The sequence below is a fragment of the Triticum urartu genome, chromosome 6A (genome assembly GCF_056163025.1).
Source record: "Triticum urartu cultivar PI428250 chromosome 6A, HENAU_Tu73, whole genome shotgun sequence".
In the NCBI taxonomy this organism is placed as follows: Eukaryota; Viridiplantae; Streptophyta; class Magnoliopsida; order Poales; family Poaceae; genus Triticum; species Triticum urartu.
In genome coordinates this window covers 22369394-22392501 of record NC_141878.1, presented here as the reverse complement: position 1 = coordinate 22392501, position 23108 = coordinate 22369394, and the positions used below count along the sequence as shown (strand labels likewise).

General features: G+C 42.4%; 2 protein-coding genes and 1 pseudogene across 6 annotated transcripts; all 3 read left to right on the top strand.

Moving 5' to 3' along the window:
* The first annotated feature begins 1224 nt into the window (after positions 1-1224).
* Positions 1225-16979, top strand: PRP40A (pre-mRNA-processing protein 40A). Of its 5 annotated transcripts, none has more exons than XM_048678689.2 (29): positions 1225-1631; positions 2751-2827; positions 2953-3018; positions 3121-3426; positions 3544-3666; positions 3808-3869; positions 3992-4061; positions 4722-4774; positions 4874-4931; positions 5015-5337; positions 5428-5500; positions 6395-6493; positions 6572-6640; positions 6712-6789; positions 6899-6985; positions 7059-7093; positions 7240-7345; positions 8134-8214; positions 8298-8390; positions 8463-8516; positions 8597-8713; positions 9582-9680; positions 11092-11139; positions 11229-11321; positions 11460-11567; positions 12762-12826; positions 13564-13666; positions 14228-14582; positions 15397-15670. In XM_048678689.2, the coding sequence occupies exons 2-28, from the start codon at positions 2792-2794 to the stop codon at positions 14552-14554; spliced, it is 2832 nt and encodes a 943-aa protein (XP_048534646.2). In that variant the 5' UTR covers positions 1225-1631; positions 2751-2791; the 3' UTR covers positions 14555-14582; positions 15397-15670. The 5 variants fall into 5 exon arrangements, with proteins under 5 accessions (XP_048534646.2, XP_087384416.1, XP_087384417.1 ...); XM_087528290.1 differs by adding an exon at positions 16543-16979 and having other exon boundaries at positions 1226-1631; positions 8298-8516; positions 14228-14548; positions 15397-15555; XM_087528291.1 differs by adding an exon at positions 16172-16407 and having other exon boundaries at positions 1226-1631; positions 8298-8516; positions 14228-14548; positions 15397-15555.
* A 203-nt stretch (positions 16980-17182) lies between these two features.
* Positions 17183-20131, top strand: LOC147963407 (uncharacterized). Its single transcript, XM_087528292.1, has 2 exons — positions 17183-19827; positions 20013-20131. Exon 1 carries the CDS (start codon positions 18608-18610, stop codon positions 19121-19123), a length of 516 nt encoding a protein of 171 aa, XP_087384418.1. The 5' UTR covers positions 17183-18607; the 3' UTR covers positions 19124-19827; positions 20013-20131.
* Positions 20019-21071, top strand: LOC147963406 (uncharacterized; annotated as a pseudogene).
* The last annotated feature ends 2037 nt before the right edge of the window (positions 21072-23108 follow it).

The following is a 23108-nucleotide window of genomic DNA, read 5'->3' as shown; positions in this document are numbered from 1 at the left end:
AAGACTAATGATATATATGCTAATACTAGGGCAACATGGGGTAAAACATGACATGCACATGGTCGTAGCGTTTGATTCATCTCCTCGTTTACTCATGCATTAACCATTAGGAGGGTCAGGTAGTTACGGAGGGCAAGATATTCATTGAAACTATGTACTTGCACATGAATGGAGAAGATGAAGAAGCGATCCATTGATGGTGAAGAAAGTTAAGATACACACCCTCCCGTTTAAAACACATTTTCCACCTCGCACACTTGCAAAAAGGACAAATATGCAACAATGCGAGTGCAAAGGGGAAAACAAACTAAATTAACAACTTCAAAAACATCGAAAAAGTGTCTCTAAAGGATTATTTATGCTGTTGGATACGATCCACCCCTCCAAACCATGATTGTATTTGGGACAACATTGTCCTCTTACGGGAGGATCAGTCGGAGGCTCAAAGAAGTTAGCTGGACCGTGACACTGCTTTAAACAGGAGTTAGCTGGATGCGAGGTTGACATAAAAAAGAAAAGGAGAAATCGATGAAACACGACACTATGAAAGAGGCCTATTTTATGTCGCATTACAAATGATTGAAGCCGACCTTAGCTCACAAATACAAGCCAACACATTCGAAATACCAACGATGGAAAACCATACACATGGAGCGTGTTCCCTCGCTAAAGTTGCTATTTTTCGGGCTATATATATAAGTTGAAAATACCAACAGCAAGCAAGGTTTTTTCTTAACACAGTATAGCCGCAAGTGCTCATATATACGAGCATACACTCATCCATGAGCACTTTCAAAAGACTGAGCCGGCATATTATGTTAATATTTTACAAAGTCACCGTAGACGCCTCGTACTCGACGGGTGCGTCTCCTCCCATTGAATGTGCATCGCCAGAAATTCTAAAATAAATTCAGAATAAATATGAGCACAAGACTTGAACCCTGATGGTCTGGAGACACCGTTGTCCAGCTAAACGGTTGGTTCGCAACCATAAACAAGGGTTTTGACACCCAACTTTAGTCCGAGCGAGGGTAATGTGGACTCCAGGACTTATCGTGTAGGCGATATTGATCGATGAGGTAGGAAAAGATCGCGTATTCAGGGAAGCACATTAATACTAGGGTATACGCTTTAAATGCCGTATTCTTTTCGTATTTATAAATCGCTGGAAGGTGGCCCAGGTCGGGGCCAGTCCCAGTTCCATCAGAGCCCCGAGTCCCGACCGACCGAGACCCGACGCCCTCACGCCTGACTCGCGGCTCCCAACCGCAGCCAGCGAGTCGTCCCTCTCCTCTCGCCGCCCCACTCCCCTCCCCTCCGCTAGGGTTCCCCGCCCCGCCGCCCCGCCCCGCCCGCGCCGCTCCGCTAGGGTTCCTCACGCCGCCGCCGCCGCCGCCGCCGCCGACCCCGCCCACCGCCCAGCCCCGTCGCCCCTCCCGCCCACCCCGACGCCACCCATAATTACACACATACATACGCATACATCCGACCCAACGCACGACCTTCGGTTGCGGCCGGTGGTTCGCCGCCGACCGCCGCCTCACGTCGCCCGCTCTCGTCCCACCCCACTCCGGCGTCGCGCCCCTCCCGCCTCGACCCCGCCCGCAGTCCCTGGGCGCTGTTTCCCCGAGGTATGACCTTTGTTCGCCCCTCCGCTGATTATCCAGGACCGTACCGATGGTTAGCCTCCGTGAATTTTGGCTGGGCGCCGGTGAGCGCCGGAGGACGGCCTAGATCCGGGCCGCCACTGTACGCTGACAGCCTGTTTTCCATGCTAGTCGGAGGTTTATATGTAAACCCTAGATTTTTCTGTGTGTTAGTGCAGCAGTGCTTTCTAGTGTAGATGCCTCATCTGTAGCGGTGGCTGGTAAGGCTTCCAGTGTCGATTCAAGTGCATTTCGACTCCCCTAGTCCGGCGCGCGCCATATTTTGATTCTGGTAGACGCAGGGGAGGGATCGTTAATAAAACCGTGTAGTTTGTTCGGGCAGTAGATTGGCAGGTAGTATTTATGAGCAAGGCGGTGTGGCGAGGAGGTACGTGGGTGTGTCGGCTAGCGGTATCACTGGTTTTGGTGAATCGAGCCAGATCCGGTCAGGTTTTGTGCACCAAACTCACATCTGTTTATAACCAGAAAGGAAAGCATGCCCCGTATTTCTTTTTTCTGCGGGAGATTTGAGATGGGAGGGCTGCGGAAATCCTGAATTGCCCTAGATTTGATAGTCAAAGGTTATGTGAACCCTAGATTTTTTTTCGCCTTGTGTGCTAGCCTAGCAGTCCTTTTTAGGTTAGATGGCTTATCTATAGTGGTAGCTGGTAAGGCTTCTAGTGTCGATTCAAGTGCATTTCGACTCCTAGTCCTGTGCGCGCCATATTTTGATTCCAGTATATGCAGGAGAGGAGCTTGATGGTTAAAATACCATATGCTTTCTTCGGGATGTAGGCAGGCAGGCAGGCATTTATGAGCTAGGGTGGTGTGGTGAGGAGGCGTGTGAGCTATGTCGGTTAGTATCACTGGTTTGGGTGAGTCGATCCTGATCCAACGGTCAGGTTTTGCTCACCAGAAACATGCCTGTCTAACCAGAAAAGAAGGCATGCCCTGTTTTATTTCTGCCGTAGATCTGAGATGGAAGGGGTGCCAAAGTCCCGAGTTGCCGTCCTCTATGCAACCACTATACAATCGTAGATTGACAGACAGTCAGTCGTGTCATCTGCAGGTTATATTCTAACATCTCAATTTGTCACTTGGCAGGTAACATTCCTCCTGTTATCCGTGTCGTTTGATGCGGTTTAATGGCGAGTAATATGCAGACTCCTGGTCCGCCTCAGGTAAGTTATCACCCCCCTCGATCGTAATGTGGTTATTCACCACATGAATGTTTCTCTTTGTTGCGTGGTCTCCAAGTTTGGTAACCCCATTAGTTTGGTAACCCCATTAATTGTCTTCCAAGCAGCCCCCCCGGCCTCCTATGATGGGTTCTACCGCACCACAAAATATGGGACAACCAATGCCCATGCAGGTAAATAAGGACATCTTATTTTGTTTTTTGCTTCCTTCTGCAGTCTGCACCTTAATAATCATATGTTAGGTTATTAATAGCTACTATGTGCTCCATTTTCAGTGGCCACCTGGTCCGCCACAACAGCCTCCTCAGTTCATGCAACCAGCGCCACAACAGTATCGGCCTGTTGGTCAGGCCATGCCAGGAGTTAACATGGGCATGCCAGGGCAGATGCAACATTTTCAGCAACCTGGGCCACATATGCCTCACTCTGGTCATGTTCCGCCTGCATCGCAAGCTGTTCCTATGCCGTACCAGGCAGCCAGACCTATGTCATCAGCTCCTATGCAGCCACAGCAGCAAGCTGTATTCCCTGGTGGACTTATGCCCACCATGGGCACCCCTATGCCGCCTCCTTCTTATACCGTATGCCTTTGTTTCTCACCGTTCCCCATTGACGAATATACATGGAATGCTTCTCCATGTCAATAATTAGAATATTTTCCTTGCTTATACAAGTTAATTATTAATACTACATTTCAGTATCAACCAACATCGGTTCCTCCTGGATCTCAACCCTGGGGCACAGTCCCGGGTCAGGGCGCCCCTCTTGTGTCGCCAATGGTGCAGCCTGGGCATCAGTCTCTCTCAGCTTCAGTGCCCCCAGTAAGTTGCTGCAGGGCCTCTGCTACATTTCCATCACTTGATTTTTGTCTACTAAAAGACCACTCTAGCATCATTCATTTTGTATGCTACTTAAAATTGGATATCCTTGCCTGTGCAACTACTCAGTTAGCAAATGTGCAGGTGAGCTCAACTGAACCTAGCTCTGCGGATTGGCAAGAGCACAGTTCAGGGGATGGAAAGAAGTAAGTCATCTTTCTATTACTTTCTGTTTTAAATAATGACTTTGTGATGTACTCCTCTTTATTCTGCTGCACCTTTTGGTCTGTCTGCTTATTTGCTTTGCTTGGTATCGTTCTTTACCTAGGTACTATTACAATAAGAGGACAAAGCAATCAAGTTGGGAGAAACCTGCTGAGTTGATGACCCCTTTGGAGGTTAGTTGTGCTTATATGTTTTATGCGTCATGTACGTTTTATATATTTCCCTTGCTTCCTAATATAGTCTTCGTTCTCATGAAGTCTTGACTTTAATTTCAGTGTGCTATTTCAACATATTGTTGTTCATTTTGTCAACATATTGATTGTCATGATCATCATTTGGTATTTAGCTGGTATAACTCATCTGTTGATATCGCAGTTCCAATGATGCTAGGCTTAAACAGTTGAGTTTTGGGCTTTGCTTGTATAAATTGATAATTTATCTGCGTCTGTAACATGCACAATTTCTGTGTTGCATGCCTGCATTTTATGTATTATTTTGTTTTCACATGACTGATATCTAAATTTACAAAATTGATGAATACAATGGAACAATACTTGCATGATCCTCCTTTCTTTCATCGGCAGTAGTACACCCTAACTTTTTTCGTACGATAAGTGCAACATGTTCTCTTCCATTTTTGCCTTATCATATATATCTTGCAATTATTGCCGAGTAGCATTTACAAGTAGCCCAAAATGCATTCTTCATCTTACTCCTGCAAAGGGCAGGTGCATATATAGTAACCAAAGAAACATGGCTGTGTCTGGTAGGACGACTACATTTTGGTGTCCTCTACTTCTTTGCACTAATATTAAATTTTTGTAATGTTACAGCGGGCTGACGCTTCAACTGAATGGAAAGAATTTACTACAGCAGAAGGGCGGAAGTAAGTTCATATTGAAATTAATTGCCACAGATGTTCTGTTATTTAGTCAGCCTCAATGGATTTTCTTTATTATGTAGTCTCACTATTCTGCTGTTCCAGGTACTATTACAACAAAGTGACAAAGCAATCCAAATGGTCTATTCCTGACGAGCTAAGGGTATTTCTTTTGACGTGACATCTGTAATTATTTTGTAATAAGACATAGAATATTTTTACAATTACTTTTGGCTTTCTGTTCAGGTTGCACGTGAATTAGCAGAAAAGACATCAAATCAGCAGCCTGCCCGGGAGACTGAATCCACTACTGTTGCCCCTGTTGGATCCACTGTTTCTGTGGAGCCTTCCTTACCTGCCAAACAGTCTTCATCTTTAGTAGGAACAATTGCTCCAAGCTCCCATGATGCGATAGCAAACTTGCCTCCTCCTGGTGCTGGCCCGTCGTACAATGGGGATATATCTTCTTCTAGTTCCATGCAAAACGGTGGAACAAGTGCTGCTGTGGTTGTCCCTGTTACAACGAGCACTGGAGATCCATCGGTTGCAAGTGATGCAGGGACAAACAGGTATTTGCGGATGTTTTCTCAATTTCCCTCTATTCTTCCTCACATCCTTTGAGTGCAGCTTAGGTTTTGTTAATGTGTCGAACTTTGCAGAAGCACTTATGGAAGTTCATCTGTACCTAGTACTACTGACACAAAAGTTGGAGCATCTGCTGAAGATTTGGAGGTATATTATGGCACCTTTTTGTATTTTTTTTGTAATTTATATCAAACATAGCATTGGTTGTTAGCAAGAGTTCATCTACTCGTCATTATCTTAGAATAGTTTCTTTCCTCTGTTTTATGCAAGGCCTGCACTATTAGATTTGCCCCCCCCCCCCCCCCCCCCCTCTTCTTATTTTATTGAGTTGCCGAGCTATTTTAATATCCCTGTACGTAGTCTCCTTTCCTTGTGAAAAACCATGACCATGATTACTGCAAAGTACTTACCTTATTGATCAGTTGATTTGGAGGGTTTGAGAAAGCAAAGTTACTGTAATAGCAGAGAGATGGTTTACATGCGACACATGAATAATATTTTGTGTTACTGGTATTGCTTTGTATGCTTATTAGTTTAGAACATTCTAATAGTACATGGACTGCCATTGTACCAAGTCTCATTTTGTGATTCAGTTCATAGGACTAAGAAGTTCTATTTTATTCCTTGTTTTTATTTAGGTCTGTTGAAACCATGGGCTCAATGCAACATTTAGTAGTCTCAACTTTACATTACGAAAAGTTCCTTGAATAATCCATGGTTCCTATTACTAGTATGGCAACATCATGAGTAGTCACCTTACTGCTATTTTCACACATCTCAGACATATTTGCATGTTCTGTTTTTTTAATAAATTTGAATATTTTAAATTGGACTGTACTTTCGTAGTGAGTGTAACTGCATTTTTTTTCTTTTTACATTTGTGCTGCCATGTAGTCCCTCCGTCCCATGATATAAGAGTGTTTTTCATACTACAATAATGTCAAAAATGCTCTTATATTATTGGACGGAGTGAGTAACTGTGAGAGCGTCTGTCTGTCTCAGTCCATTGATGCGAGTGCTACATTTTCTTACTGCCACCAGGAGGCCAAAAAGACGATGCCAACTGCAGGGAAGATCAATGTTACTCCGCTGGAGGATAAAACAAGTGAAGAAGAACCTGTTGTTTATGCTACTAAGTTGGTGAGGAAGACTACGGAAGTAAATTGAAAATCAGCAATTGATTTACTTTTGTGACCCTAATTTTTTTTCAAACCACAGGAAGCAAAGAATGCATTCAAGTCCCTGCTTGAATCGGCAAATGTTCAGTCAGATTGGTCATGGGATCAGGTACAGAAATTGAATTGAACTATGATTAATTAAATAAATCAAATGCCTGACAGTGATATAATCTGCCCCAGGCTATGAGAGTTATTATAAGTGACAAAAGATATGGTGCCCTGAAAACTCTTGGAGAGAGAAAGCAAGCTTTCAATGAGGTTATCATTTCTTTCTTACAAGAGATAACATCTTTACGGAATCATTTGACATTGTCTTCCTGATTTGTGGTAAACCGTCCGCTTATGGTTATATCTGCTGTTTTTGCAGTACTTAAACCAGCGGAAAAAGATTGAAGTTGAGGAGAGGCGTGTCAAGCAAAGGAAAGCACGTGATGATTTTCTCACAATGCTGGAAGTAAGATTGCTCTAGTAAGCTTTCCCTTTCCTTATTATTTTTACCATATTAAACACTTTGTTGCGTATTTCAGGAATGTAAGGACCTTACATCATCACTGAGATGGAGGTATATTCTCAAGCTCTTTTTTGTATATGACAACCAAACGGAAAGTTCCATGCTTTTCATTAATTCTAATAATTAAAGTTTCTGTTTGTTAATATGGTTCTTTCTGTTATTGTTGCATACACTTACGATGCTGTTTTTCACTGCAGCAAAGCAATTACTATGTTTGGGCATGATGAAAGGTTCAATGCTGTTGAACGCCCCAAGGAGCGTGAAGATTTATTTGAGAACTATCTCGTGGAGCTACAAAAGAAGGTTATATGATATGAAAACACTAACTTATAGTTGTGGTTGTTATACTATATAACTTGAAGAACTGATTGCTTTTGTAGTTCAATTCTTCTTTAATTGCTTTATCTCACAGATAATCCAGTATCAATGTTTTTAACTTATCATCTTTAACCAGCTTGATGTTTTGTTTGTTTCAAATAAGTAACCTGGAGTATTGGTTTGTGGTTTTGGTAATTTGCTTTGTATTCTTGATATGAACATGATGAAGAAATGGCCTCGTCCCAGGTTCAAGGAAACTGGAAGTGGCCCTAATAAAAGCAAAACATTGTTAGTTCGGCCTGTTTCCTGGAAATTAGACGCCTTGGCCAAAAAACATCTGCCCCTCACATACCCATGTGCCAGGCTTCAGCTCAAGGGTGGGGGATATTAAGTATTGATATTTGGAATCTTGGCCTAGTAATAATACACATAGCTCGAGGGTGGGGGATGCTCATTTTTTGTTTGCGAGCAGGTTTTCTGCTGTTTTCTCAGTTTAATTTTCCACGGGTTATTCTACTAATTGTGATTCACTTGGTGATTGTCTTTCTGATTCCCTTGAACCAAACAAAGGAATGGATTAATGATCCTATGATGAATCAGTACTGAAACAATATAAATCACTTTCTCAGAATGACAGATTTCTGACTTTTTCCAACAAGTACAACGTTGTGAGTTTTTTTGATGGAAAACTATTCTATGTGGTTTTTATATGTTGTAGCCTAAAATATATCACATGGTGATCTTTATCTAATATGTGTTGTGTTGCATTGTAGGAAAAAGCAAAGGCTGCTGAAGAGCACAAAAGACGAATAGCAGAATATAGAGAATTTCTTGAGTCATGTGATTTCATCAAGGTTATTTCTTTGACCTTATCATCTAGTGAATTAGTATATGTTCACTTGCTCAGAGTGTCATCATTGTGAGATTGTATGCTCAGGCAAACACCCAGTGGCGAAAGGTTCAAGATCGGCTAGAGGATGATGAACGCTATGCTCGACTTGAGAAGATTGACCGCTTGGATGTTTTTCAAGTTTGTATCTTCTGCACTCTATATCATTTTTTCTCATTTTGTGGCTTAACAAAACATCTCTGTTTGTTACAGGACTATATAAGGCATCTTGAAAAAGAAGAGGAAGAACAGAAGAGAATTCGGAAGGTTTGTTGTTATCTTCATCACTAATATATTTCTAATGCTTTACTGATATGGACGTAATTGTCGGTACTCTGCAAATACAGGAGCAATTAAGGAGACAAGAACGGAAAAACCGCGATGAGTTTCGGAAGATGATGGAAGAACATGTTGCTGATGGCACACTTAACGCAAAAACTTACTGGCGTGACTACTGTTCACAGGTTATTGAAATATTTACTTCCGTAATGGGTTAAAAGGAAATAATTTTTCTTTCACTGGCGCCTCTCAACTCTAAAACCAGATAGAATTGTCGCTCAACTGTCATACCATAACACTGTCTGTTCATCACTGACTATTTCAAAGTTGCTTTGGTCCACCTACATTCCAGATCTCTGCCTCTGTGATATGGGGAATACCCTATAGCAGGTGTAGGGCGCATTAAGCAGTAGGACAGGCTAAACTGTAGCAGTAGTTGGGATCGCAATAGAAGATGCTCTGTTCAACCAAGTCTGCAGGTTGATAGGTTCGTAACAGCTTAGGATTAGAGTCATGTTAGGATTTCCCTTCTTTTGTGTTGAGTTGAAATATCTGACATATAAGCAGCTATTGGCTGTATGCGAATCTTAAGTTATCAATTTAGATTACTCTCGTCCCTGAACTCTCTTCTCCTTAAGAAGCTGCTGCCTGTGTTGCTGGCTATGGTGTCTACCTGTGTGTGTTCTTCTGCCCTCATGCTCCTGATGGTCACAGCTATGCCATCCATTAGAAGCTCTGACATCCATGTATATGACACAGCATCTTAAGTAAAACACAGTGATTATGTTGATGAATTTTGGCTTTTTAATGACTTGCTGACCGGATGCTGAATCGCTTCTTGCGTGTGAAAAGCCTTGTATAGGTAGGTGCTGTGTTGTTCAAAACAAGGGTGACATTGGCCCAGGGATGAAAATAGTTGAAAGACAAACTTTGTCTGGTCTTATAGTTGAGGGTAGTGGATGTTGCCAATAGTCGAGGGATGAAGAGTACACTTTTTCCTAAATCAAATGTTAAACGGGTTTATCCTGATTCCTTAAATTTATCATTTTACAGATAAAAGATTCACGTGCTTACCTGGCAGTTGCTTCAAACTTGTCTGGCTCGATGCCAAAAGAACTCTTTGATGATGTCATGGAGGAGCTTGATAAGCAGGTTAATTTCGCAAAACTCTGATGACATTATTGTGATAATTTATCAATTTGTGAACGTCCTACTACAGTTTATCTGTTTTAGTTCTTGGATTGGTGGTTCCTATTTTGTATCAAAGGTCGACAAACTTTGATAAATGCTGCACCGATCCCTGTTTTGTATCGAAGATCGACAAACTTTGATAAATGCTGCACTGAAATGTTTGTTTTGAGGAAGCACTGAAATGTTAAACAATCATTTAAAAGGCACGGTGTTAATCACTTAGTAAGCTAGCTAAATACACTTGCTTTGCCACTGATAAAAAACATGTAGACCTAATCATGTTAAGCAACTGTTAACCTCTCAGCCAGCTCTGTTCTTTAGCTTGCTGCTACGCTCAACCAAGTTTTTCTTACTGATAAAAAATTCTGCATTCATGCTCCATGTTTATTAAAGACTTTTTGGGCTGTGGTTAAGTTATGGGTGAAGTTTATTGTCTTTCTGTTAGTTAAATTGCTATTTTTAGGTCTTTTTTAGCATGCTGGGATAGAGAAACCCTTTTATATGTTAGTAAAGAATACCTATCATTGGAAAATAGCTTGGAGCTTGCATCATTGTTTGGGGAACTGATACACTGATGAACAAGAAATTGATATTCCTGCTGCCATCATCTATACACCGATGAAATTTTTTTGATAACCCTGCTGCCATCATCTTGGGGATGCCCTAACGCTTATACCAATAAAAATGGTACTCCCTCCGTCTCATAATGTAAGACGTTTTTTGACACTACACTATATTGTAAAAAAACGTCCTACATTATGGGACAGAGGGAGTAAAATTGACGGTCCTCTTTTCGGTAATTGAACTTGCTCTTTTACCTCTTAAATAAGTTGGAATAATTTGGAACAGTGTTTTTATTTTTCATGGCGTCAGTTTTCTTCAAAAGGAAACTTGCTCTAAGTTGGGCGGTTTTGGGACAGAGTCTTCTCTTTTATGGTGGCAACGTGGGAGATTATCTATCAGATCATGCCAATTGTGTCTATTTGTTTTCTGATGGTGATGATTCAATCAGGAACGGTACAGCTTTACTTGCTGTTCCATCTGATAATCGCTTTTCGTTTTTCAAATTTGAATAGTTAAATCTCAGTTGAATTATAATAATAATGGATTCTTGTATATTCTGCTCTTTCATGATCGTTCGCGCTCTGCAGCTGCAAGCTTATATCATTAATATGCCCAATTAGGTTGGGTCATATTATTCAAATTTGGTTGAAAATTCTGTAAAATTTCACTTGTTGATTTATTTGATGTTCTTGTTTTGAATAAATCTGGTGTGTGTTTCGTTTATATTTAATTCATGTTACAATCCCATATATAGCTGTGTTCCATTTTTGACCATGCGAACTGATGGTTTCTAATATTTTCTTTTCAGTATCAAGATGATAGGGCTTTAATTAAAGATGAAGTGAAATCTGGAAAGGTACCTTTTCATTTAAAAGCGTGGTGCATTATATGGTACAGTTTTGTATGTAACATCAGATGTGTGGTTGACAACCTTCTAATTTCTAGATTCCTATGTTGGCCTCATGGACATTAGAGGACTTCCAAGCTGCTGTTACCGAGGACGAAAAATATAAAGGAGTGTCGAACATAAATATCAAGGTGCGGTTTTACACTTTTATCATTGTTAGAAGATATTCTTGAGATGTTCCCAGTGGTATTTTTGCTATACAAGTGATTGTACCAATGAGTTTTAGCTATGACTGACAATGTTGCTTCTTTTTTGTGGATGTGATCCAGCTTATTTATGAGGACCAAATTGAAAGGCTCAAGGAAAAGGATCTAAAGGAGGCCAAGAAGCGTCAGCGACTGGGTGATAATTTTCTGGATCTACTGTATTCAATCAAGGTATTGATAGCATCAATATTTGCCACACAGTTGTTTGGCCACATTAAAATAGTCCGGTTATATGTAGCAAAAAGCACAGGATTATTACATTAATGTTGTACTCCCTCTGTTCTGGTTTGTAAGCCCCCCTAGTATCTTTGGTCAGACTTTGAGCATGAATTGAACTAATAAAATGAGTTACATGTACCAAAAACCTATGTTTTTAAGGCGACGCTTCGCTTTAAGGCGCTGGGGGGCGCCTAAAGCGGGCATATTTGCAAAGCGCGCGCGTGGGGGGGGGGGCCTAAAACGGACGCCTTAAAAACATAGCCAAAAACACAATTGGAAACTTCTTTCCGATGCAAATCCAATAGTATACTTTCTGTGGCATATAACTTATATTTTGCTAGTCAAATTCATGGTCAAAGTTTGACCCGGAAGGGAGTGAGTAACATAGTAGTGTTCGACATAAAGCTTTTGTTCACTAGTACCAGCAGAACCTTTAGTGCATCTTTGCTTTTGTACTGGAAGCACTAGTTATCGGTACGGTAAAGGAAAAAACTAAGCAAACACTTACTAACACTGGTTATTGGTATTTATGTTAGAAAACCGTCTATGGTTAGTTATCTACTTTCTGAATTGCTTGATATGGTCGTACATAGACTTCCTTTGATGCACAAATAGTGTATGAATTGTGGCCACAAATGATGCTGGTATTGACATCTGTAGAATGCAAATATAACAAAGTGTCTCGTTCCAGTACACATCTTCTTGGGGCCTTATATCACCCTAGTTAGTCACGAGCTGTAGTAAGCTGTTTTGATAATTGACTGGACTCTAGTTATCCAGGACTTGAATTTGGGTTCTAACTTGTAAATGTTAGATAACGGCTCAGGATCCTACTATAGTCCTAGTGCTAGACCATGTCGTTCCAAAAACTTTTAGTATAATTTAAATTTCCCCTCACTTCAGTTTCTCTGCAAATATCAAATCATTATCGATAGTAGTTCCTTATCTGTTTAGGCCATATATGGGAAAACTGTCCAGAATTGTTCAAGGTAACCATAACCTTTTGGGATCATATACATCAATCTATGTTTTGCTCTTGCTTCACTGAGAGCAACCGTATCCTTGGTTAAATCATGTTTTCAGTGAGATACGTTGAGGAATGTTGTCCTTTTGGTCTAATTTATCTTTTTCTGTGAAAAATTGTAGGAAATTACTGCTGCTTCAACATGGGATGATTCTAAATCACTATTTGATGATACCCAGGAATACAGGTACCGGCTATCCTCTTAAGTATTATGTGAAGTAGCTAACATTGAGCCATGCCACCTTGTTACAGAAACACTGTCATGAGTCCTCCCTGTGTCATGGTGCAATACATATAATTTTGTAGTTGTGGCAAGTGGTTACTGGGCTAATTCTGGTTGCACGTAAAATTTTAGAGTGTGGTCTGCAAAAAATAAGCTGAGTTGGTTGATCTGAAAATAATTGTTTGTGAAGCTACTGACATTTTGATTTGTAATAAGTCTGCACAATTATAAGTTACGATATAGTCAATTTTAAATGGAGAGATAATCATAGCACTTTGTTCACCTTCCAAACCAAGTGTTAGCCTGATAGGCTGCATGCAGAGGTTGACCCGCGCAGCAATTGGCTGCATGCAAAACCGACTTGAAAGATGGCGCTGATTAGGGCAAGCTGATTGGTAGTTGCCATCCTAAAAAGCCTCACGTAATTGTCATTAATAACCTGCCTTGGTTCTAGCCAACGGGCATTTTAAATCCGGACGGAGTTAGTATTAGCTTGGAGATCTGTCCATTTGGGATTGTTTGGGCCCTGATTACCTACGCAAAATTGGATCATATACCAGGACAAGCAAAATGCTGGTTTTGGCATTGGATCTTGACAAATGCTCCTCTCTGAAATTCAATTGAGGGCAATATGTATTTATATTTGTTATTTTTGCCCCTTGGGATATGGATTGATTTTGTCTGTTGTATATGTCGCATAGGGATCTGGGTGGCGAGACATATGCTAAAGAGCTTTTTGAAGAGTATATTGCCCGCCTCAAAGAAAGGCTTAAAGAGAAAGAGCGCATGAGGGAAGAAGAGAAGGTAATGTTACTGTTTTGTAGAATCATTTACCATTTAGTCCTATTATAATTTGCTGTTTGGTTCATGTTATTATGCTTATTTGTTTTGTTTTGCGGGCATCTATTAGAAATGATATTTATCTACTACTTGCATGTTTTCTGAACTTTCTCTTGTATTTTTCCGCACTCTCCTCACTCCCTCTTGTTTTGTGGGTGGTGGAAAAAGTGCATGAAGTGCACATGTACCGTAGCCATGCTTGCTACCAACTAGAAGTGGCACCTGAATGTATGGCTCTATGCCTGTGCTACGTTACAAATTCTGTGCGCGCCAACAATTTGGCGAACAAATCTGCTGCCCTCGTTTTTCCAGCCAAAAAATTAGTGTGGTTCTGCAAATTGGATCTCAATCCAAACATGGGCCTATGGTACCTGTCAATGCCAATATATTGGAAGGGCAAGTCCTGGTGACCATCCAAATAGCCACTATATGAACTTATTAGCTGCCCAAATGTAAACATGAGTGCAACTTAACTGCATGTATTGTTTACCTACATATGCTTTATGCATGTTTTCTTCTATGCAGGCGAAGAAAGAGAAAGACCGTGAAGAGAGAGACAAGAAGAAAGAGAAGGAAAAGGAAAAGAAGGAGAAAGATCGCAAAGAAAAAGAAAGAGACCGAGAGAAGGAAAGAGAAAAGGAAAAAGGAAAAGACCGGTCAAGGAGAGATGAAATGGATATTGATGATGATGTGGAAATTCATGCCTCGAAAGATAAGAAACGAGAGAAGGATAAAGAAAAGAAGCATAAAAGGCGCCACCATGACACCACAGATTCTGAAAGGGATGAGAAGGATGACTCGAGGAAATCTCGAAGGCATAGCAGTGATCGCAAGAAATCTAGGAAGGTATAACATTTGGTATCCTTTTGTCCAAATCAAGGTACTTAGAATATGGTTGGCAGATTGCCTCCAACACCTAGTCAATTCAAGTCTTCTTCGCGCCAAATTTAGTGCTCCCAAATTCGCAATATGTGTTAGTGAACTAAGAACATTGTTGCCTTTGTGTCGTGATGTTTAAATATGTGGACGGTTTGGTGAGGCATGTGCGTATGTATTGTTGCACATTGATATACATTAGTTTCAAATTAATGGTGAACTTGAGATATTGCCAGTATATGATGTTTGTTTTATTTAAAATATCCATTGCATAAATCATATCGAGAATTAGCATGGTTGTAATTCATGCGCTTCAGGCATCAATACCACATGAATATTGGTGATGGTGATAATTATCTGGTAACTACTTAACCAAGGCATGTAATCTTACATGACAATTGACATCTGTCACAAGGGCCAAGGGGAGGGTCCAATTCTAATTCTTGGTCAGGGACAAGCAAGTGTAGGACTTGCCTCCTTCATGCATCCCTCCTGCCCAAGGGTCATCTAAGATCAACTCTAACTTTGGACTTGGGGCAATTCTCACCAATGCAATTTGCTTGCTTTCTAAAGGGGGGTTTAATAAGGGGGCAGTTCTGGGGAGGATTGCAAGATGATTTTTTGATGTATCAACTATTTGCATCACTTGTGTCTTGAGAAGGGGTGATGGCTAAAGCCGATGAGAATGTTTGTCATTCATGCAGCATACCGATGCTTATGATGATTTTTTGATCTATCAAATATTTGCATGTACACTGTGTGTCTTGAGAGGGGTGAATGTCTAGCTGATGTTGAGATTTGTTTATCATTTTATGCAGCACACCCATGCTTCAGACTCAGATAGTGAAAACCGGCATAGAAGACACAAAAAGGATCGAGATAGTTCCCGCAAAAATGGTGGGCATGAGGAGCTTGAAGACGGTGAACTTGGAGAAGATGGGGAGATCCATTAGGCTTTGCTTTTACCTCCAAGATTTGTCAGTACTTACAACTGTCCCTTGTCATGTTCTCAATTGCTGCTATTTTGTCTTATTCTGCTTAATAACTGACTAGTGTTATAATTACGGAAAATTAATGCCTACATTTTTGTCATCTTCTGGAATCTACTCATTATTCTGCCTTTCTGCAGTAGCATAAAACTGGTTGGCCTATACTTTTGACCTTGCTCAGGGGAGCTTTGTCGTCTAACTTTTGTGGTGTAGCGGTGCATTTAGCTCGGACGATTTAGTGTATGTTTGCAAGTTACTAGTTTTATGCTTATATCACTAAACAAGTTTCTTACTGACAATTTTGGGTGAGACATCAGAGTTTGGGTAGTGGTGTCCTGATTGTAGGCAATATGGTTTTTGACAAAGCCAGTGATGGACAGTTCCATGCGCCTGCTACCATTGATTCAGCATGGACATGGATGCCTGTAGCCGCACTAACAACACTTGTTTGCAAGAGGGGCAGCCGCTGCAGCAGTTCATCATCTTTCACAGCAATGAGTAATTTGACAGTTCTGTCATGAGGGGATTTAAGTTTGATGAGATTGTAAGATGTGTACATGCGTATGCATGAATGCATACTCATAGTCAGCTGATCTTGTCACAGGATGCCTGGTTTTACTGGCAAGATGTTCCGAGTAGAGATGCAAGCGGCGCCGCAGCAACTGCCCTGTTCCGCCGGCTTTCAGCTGTAGTAGTTTTCTCGTGTCATTAGTATAATTTGTACTGTGATAGCTGCTTAACTAGCTGTTGCTGGCGCACCTCTTGCATCCTAGTTTTGAGTGTAGCTATCATCAACTTGATTTCTACAGTGAAGTATATACACGTTTTGTTTGTGTGTTATTAATCCTTGTAACCCAGCCGTTCAGAATGTTGTGTGTTAATGCTTGTAACCCAGCCGAAGAGGGTTAGCTGTTAGCCATGGTGTGCAGCTTATATATTATTGAACGGTAAGGTTTATACATTCTGTTTATGCAGGGAAGCGGCTGTTTGGTTTCCGGTTATTGTTGCTCTCTGTTGGTGAATCATGTTCTGCAGTATATCTATTTTCGGCCTGTAAGGTTTATATGATCTGTTTATGGAACTTTGCGTAAGTTCAGTTGTGTGTTATTGTTTTAATCACATACTGCTTGAGCTATACATTCTTCTGTCAGTTTGTACTGCTGAACACAGCTTATTGACTGCCTTGCGGTTACATCTAGCATAGATTTGGACTTTGCTGGTTGTCACATGTTTATACTTTAGAAGGGGTTATGTAAAATTCACTGCCGAACATGAGTAATAGCTGTTGTAGGTGTCCACAATTTGTTAGGCAATAGTTGTATCAAGATTGATCTGTGTCGGTGCCATGGCAGTTATGATGGTGTGAGCTAAAGTGAATGTGAGGAAAGAGTTCCTTATTTAAGACTATTAAATTATTTTGTTTTTGACACTGAAAACTATTCTCTTTGCTAACTAACAAAGATTCTAGATTTTATGCCCTTTATATGACACTTTTGTCCATTTTTCCATCTAACTCTATTAAATTGCATGTAAAAAGACACTTCTACCTTCGTGTATGTTGGCTAAGGTGTGTACGCCGATGCTACCAGTGGAAGTAGTTTCTCGACGAGGTGCCTGGCCGGTGCTATTCGGCACAGTAACACTCGTAGATAGACAAAAATTCGCTTGGTAATTTTCAATTAGTACGCCGGGCTAGACGTACAAATGGAAGCTGGATTCCTATTGCCAAGCAGCCTGATCGATTCTAGCCGAACTAGCTAGCACGCGAAGCTAGTTTTGCACTAGCTAGCCTGATCGATTGATGGCTGCTCGTGCATCTGCAGCTACAATATGTGTTCTCTTAATATACGTGTAAGTGTAGGGCGTGTCGAGCATGGTCGGGCGAGCTGGAGGTGTCTCTTTTTTATGGTCTGCCTAGGTCTCAGTTGATTAAGACTTAACCAAGAGTCAAGTGATGTAGTATACAAAAAAGAAAAGAAAAAAACTGAAACGAATATTTTGTACGAATCTTCATGCAAGATGTAGCGGATACAGCATTGACTGAGACTTAACCAAGTCTTAATGATATACTCCCCGGTCCAAAAATATGTGTCTTAAATTTAGTTCAATTTTATATTAAAGGTAGTACAAGGTTGAGATACTTATTTAGGAACGGAAGGAGTAGTATACAAGAAAAAAAAACTGAAACAAATATTTTGTACAAATTTCTATGCAAGATCTAGGGGATATAGCATCGAGTGAGACATAACGAAGTCTGAGACTTAGCAAAACTGCTTTTTTTTAATAGTAGGATCTATTAAATTGACATGCCACATAAGAGGCAAAAAGATATTTTCCACTGATATTTAACACCATTAAGGACCCTAAGACTTCCGATGGCGAAGACGTCACCAGCAGGCTCTCTAACCACTTCTAGTCACGCATCACGCCACATAGCTTTGACACATCTGCACCGAAGTAAAAAATGGCTGCCGTCCTCAAACATGTTGAGATTAACTCTGTAAAAAGGGAAATCTCCCCTTGCCCAAACGGCCAAACGGTTGCATCGCGCGGACGCCTGTGTCCCGGCAACCGACGCCTCCTTTGGATTGTCGTGTCTCTCCAGGAGATATATAAGCGTCCTGTAAAACATTGTCAAGGGATTCGATCATTCTGATTCAAAACACGTTATCACGCACGTAGAAGAGCCAACGAGAGCAAATAGAAACAACAGAGAGAAAGGAGAAGAGAGGGAGCACTCGCTGCCGGTGAGATGCCTAACCTTGTTTCCTTCTTCCTCCGCCTGATCCGCGAGGATGGTCGTCGATACCGTCGTCGCTACCATGGAGTGGGTGGACTCCGGCGTTTCCGTTGCCGGATGGAAGCCATCCGTCGATTTGGCCGCCACCGCGCTGCTGGACGTGGTGCTCCTGGCTGCCACTGCGCCGGTGGACGTGGCGCACCTGGCCGCCACCGCGCCGCTGGACGCGCCCCCCGCGGTGCTCCTCTCGCCCCTGGACACGCCCACGATGGTGCTCCGTACGCCCGAGGCTAGGCGCCCATGGGGTTCGACCCCTGGCTAGTGGCCGGCCCGAGCGCCTCCATGGTGCACAGGGCTGCAACCGCGCTTGCAACGCCCCCTGGGTCTCCGCCTCCACCACCTCCTCCGTCGGCCGCGTGGCTCGCGCCGTCGACGCCAACGCCCGCCGCCGAGGCCGCCGGCCCGCCCGGATTCATCCCCGTGCCGATGCGCGCCGTCGTGAATGAGGAGGAGGCGCTCGCCTTCGTCTCCGCGCCAACCGGCGCCTCCGGAGTCGTCCGCCTTGGAGCCGGCATGGAGGGCGCTGACGCCACCGCCACGCCTCAGCAGGAGACGGCAGCGGGCTCGAGCAGTCGCGCTGCACGGCGCTTCGGGCGTCTCTTTGGGCGCGCCGTCGCCGCCATCGACCGCCGCTCCGGTTCGTGGGCTCCGGCGAGCCTCGGCCTCGCCAGCGCCGCGCCTCCAGGAGCCCGCCTGGACCCCGTCGTCGTTGCCTCTTCTTCGGACGAGGAGAGCTCGGCGGGGTTGCGCCGGTAACCATTGGAGAAGAAGGGATGTGGTGGCGGCCACTCCTCCCCGCGGCGGCGCTGTGACCAGAGGTGGGGATCGAGCAGTGGTGCGGGGGGTCGGAGGATCCGACCCGTATCCGTAACCGCTATCCCCCCTCTACTTTATGCGGTGCGACGGTGGATGGGCCGGCCAAAGGCCGTGCAAGCCTAGGCCCAGGCGCATATGGGTCCTTGTGGTGGCTACGTTTATTTTTTTTCTTTTTCTCTCTCTGTTTTTTTATTAGTCTAGTACTAATTATTGCATTAGTGCAGTTTTAGACTATGTTTAGTATTGTTTAGTACTTAGTTTGACTACTACTTACATTTAGTCTAGTTCTAGATTTACTCTAGTTTAGGATTTGTGTAATTATTGGTGTGTTTATATTATGCAAAGGCTTGATAATATAAATAAAGTACCGAATTTCATTCGGGAAGAATGACATGTTCCATGTGTTTACCACATCTCATTTTTATTGAACATGTTTTTGCGATTGAGATCTTCTCTCGCATATCAAACTTGCAAATTTTTGAATATTTCTCCCTCATCTTATTTGGAATCACAAGGTAATGAGTTGTGATCTACTTCTCATTTGCAGACTATCCTCTCTTACTGTGAGGTCTACGCTTTGTCATTCTCGACAAACAATTACCTCCAACGTGTATTCCTTATATCTGAATTGTAGCATACACAAGGTAATGGCAATGTAGCCTATTACTGTGAGATCTAAAGTGATCTTCAAAGTGTTATGTTCACACAATTGAGGTTGAGAATTTTTCAAGTTTACACTTGAGTATCAAATTTTTGCATTCTTATTACACAACCATGATGGTTTTTAATTTACTACCCGTAAATTAATTATCTCTGGTTTCCCATGTAGGCGAAGATGACTGCCAAAGAGTTTGAGGAGCTTGCCCTCAATGGCCACAATTACCCTACATGGGCTATGTACATCAAGATCAGTCTTGCATCCCGTGGGATAGCACGTGCAATACAACCCCCGGAGACTCCTCTCCCGGCTGGGGCCACGCCGCTGACAGAACAGCAGAACTATGCTGCCTTATTCATCATAAGGCACCATATTCATCCAGATCTCAAGTCTGAGTATTTACAGGAGGAATCTCCTAGTACTCTGTTCCTGGCACTCAAAACAAGGTATGAACAGCAGAAGGCAGTAGTCCTGCCCGAAGCACTCCATGATTGGACTCATCTCCGTCTTCAGGATTACAAGTCTATTGGTGAGTACAATCATGTTGTTCATAAGATATGTTCCAAGCTGCGCTTTTGTGAGAAGGAACCTACTGAGGGGGAGAAGATAGAGAAAACTTTTTCTACTATGCTCCCTTCAGATAGGATCCTCCAACAGCAATACCGTGCTCGTAACTACAGTGTCTATTCCGAGCTTATTCACATGTTACTTCAGGCTGAAAAGCATGATGAGCTACTCGCTAAGAATGGCTCTCAACGCCCAGTTGGGGCACAACCTTTACCTGAAGTTCATCTGAATGTTGCAAATAAACAAAAGTTTAATGGTACCTCTTGAGGTAAACAATCCAATTCCGAGCATAAGCAAAAGCACAATGGAAACATGAGATCTAGACACCCAGGCAAGGGAAAAGGCACTTCAAAGCCCAGGTTTGATAAATCTAAGCTTTGCAGCAAGTGTGGATGCTACACACATTCTACTGAAAAGTGCACAGTGCCCAAGCATCTGGTTATGCTGTACCAGCAATCTCAGGGACGCAAAGCACCTCAAGGAAAAAGGTTTGAAGCCAACTTCAACCTTCATCCGGATAGCGCAAAAGGAGCTTGTGATTTACACGATGTCCCTCCTGGACCGAGCAATGCCATGGTTCCTTATCTGCCTGAGGATACTGCTGAAATGGAGAACACGTTGATTGAGTACACCGCAAACAACGTGTTTGGCGACTTCGACTAGTCCCTCAATCTCCTTAGTGATCTACTTAATTATGTCCATTTGTGGTGATTGTAATAAGAACATAAGTTTATTGTTGTCTTTATATTGTATTGTATCAGCACATTTGATATAATAAAGATTGTATTCTATATATTACTGATACGTCTCCAACGTATCTATAATTTTTGATTGCTCCATGCTATATTATCTACTGTTTTGGACATTATTGGGCTTTATTATCCACTTTTATATTATTTTTGGGACTAACCTATTAACCAGAGGCCCAGCCTAGAATTGCTGTTTTTTTTGCCTGTTTTAGGGTTTCGAAGAAAAGGAATATCAAACGGAGTCCAAACGGAATGAAACCTTCGGGAACGTGATTTTCTCACCGAATACAACTCAGGAGACTTGGACCCTACATCAAGCCAACTAACAAGAGGCCACGAGGTAGGGGGGCGCGCCTGCCCCCCCCCTAGGCGCGCCCTCCACCCTCGTGGGCCCCCTGTTGCTCTACCGACGTACTTCTTCCTCCTATATATATACACACGTACCCCCAAACGATCAGATACGGAGCCAAAACCCTAATTCCACCGCCGTAACTTTCTGTATCCATGAGATCCCATCTTGGGGCCTGTTCCGGAGCTCCGCCGGAGGGGGCATCGATCACGGAGGGCTTCTACATCAACACCATAGCCTCTCCGATGAAGTGTGAGTAGTTTACTTCAGACCTACGGGTCCATAGTTAGTAGCTAGATGGCTTATTCTCTCTTTTTGGATCTCAATACAATGTTCTCCCCCTCTCTTGTGAAGATCTATTCGATGTAATCTTCTTTTTGCGGTGTGTTTGTTGAGACCGATGAATTGTGGGTTTATGATCAAGTCTATCTATGAATAATATTTGAATCTTCTCTAAATTCTTTTATGTATGATTGGTTATCTTTGCAAGTCTCTTTGAATATCAGTTTGGTTTGGCCTACTAGATTGATCTTTCTTGCAATGGGAGAAGTGCTTAGCTTTGGGTTCAATCTTCTGGTGTCCTTTCCCGGTGACAGTAAGGGCAGCAAGGCACATATTGTATTGTTGCCATCGAGGATAACAAGATGGGGTTTTCTTCATATTGCATGAGTCTATCCCTCTACATCATGTCATCTTGCTTAAGGCGTTACTCTGTTTTTAACTTAATACTCTAGATGCATGCTGGATAGTGGTCGATGAGTGGAGTAATAGTAGTAGATGCAGGCAGGAGTCGGTCTACTTGTCTCGGACGTGATGCCTATATACATGATCATACCTAGATATTCTCATAACTATGCTCAATTCTGTCAATTGCTCAACAGTAATTTGTTCACCCACCGTAGAATACTTATGCTCTCGAGAGAAGCCACTAGTGAAACCTATGGCCCCCGGGTCTATCTTTATCATATCAATCTCCTATTACTTAGTTATTTACTTTGCTATTTACTTTGCCTTTATTTTACTTTGCATCTTTATCATAAAAATACCAAAAATATTATCTTATCATATCTATCAGATCTCACTCTCGTAAGTGGCCCTATAGGGATTGACAACCCCTATTTGCGTTGGTTGCGAGGATTTATTTGTTTTGTGCAGGTACGAGGGACTCACGCGTAGCCTCCTACTGGATTGATACCTTGGTTCTCAAAAACTGAGGGAAATACTTACGCTACTTTGCTGCATCATCCCTTCCTCTTCGGGGAAAACCAACGCAGTGCTAAAAGAGGTAGCAAGAAGGATTTTTGGCACCGTTGCCGGGGAGGTCTACGCAAAAGTCAACATACCAAGTACCCATCACATACCCTTATCTCCCGCATTACCTTATTTGCCATTTGCCTCTCGTTTTCCTCTCCCCCCCAATTCACCCTTGCCGTTTTATTCGCCCTCTCTCTCTATCCTCCCTCTATTTGCCTCTTTTTGTTCGCTTGCTTTTTGTTTGCTTGTGTGTTAGTTTGCTTGTTTGTCGCTATGGCTCAAGATAATACTAAATTTGGTGACCTTCACCTTAAAAGATTAGAAGAGATCGAAAGGAATGTTAGGAGT

Coding starts and splice junctions, on each gene's coding strand:
- PRP40A (XM_087528290.1), top strand. CDS start 2,792: ATGGCGAGTAATATGCAGACTCCTGGTCCGCCTCAG. Junction 6,494..6,571: donor TTGTTTATGCTACTAAGTTG/GTGAGGAAGACT, acceptor TTCAAACCACAG/GAAGCAAAGAATGCATTCAA. Junction 14,549..15,396: donor ATCGCAAGAAATCTAGGAAG/GTATAACATTTG, acceptor CATTTTATGCAG/CACACCCATGCTTCAGACTC.
- LOC147963407 (XM_087528292.1), top strand. CDS start 18,608: ATGGGGTTCGACCCCTGGCTAGTGGCCGGCCCGAGCGCCTCCATGGTG.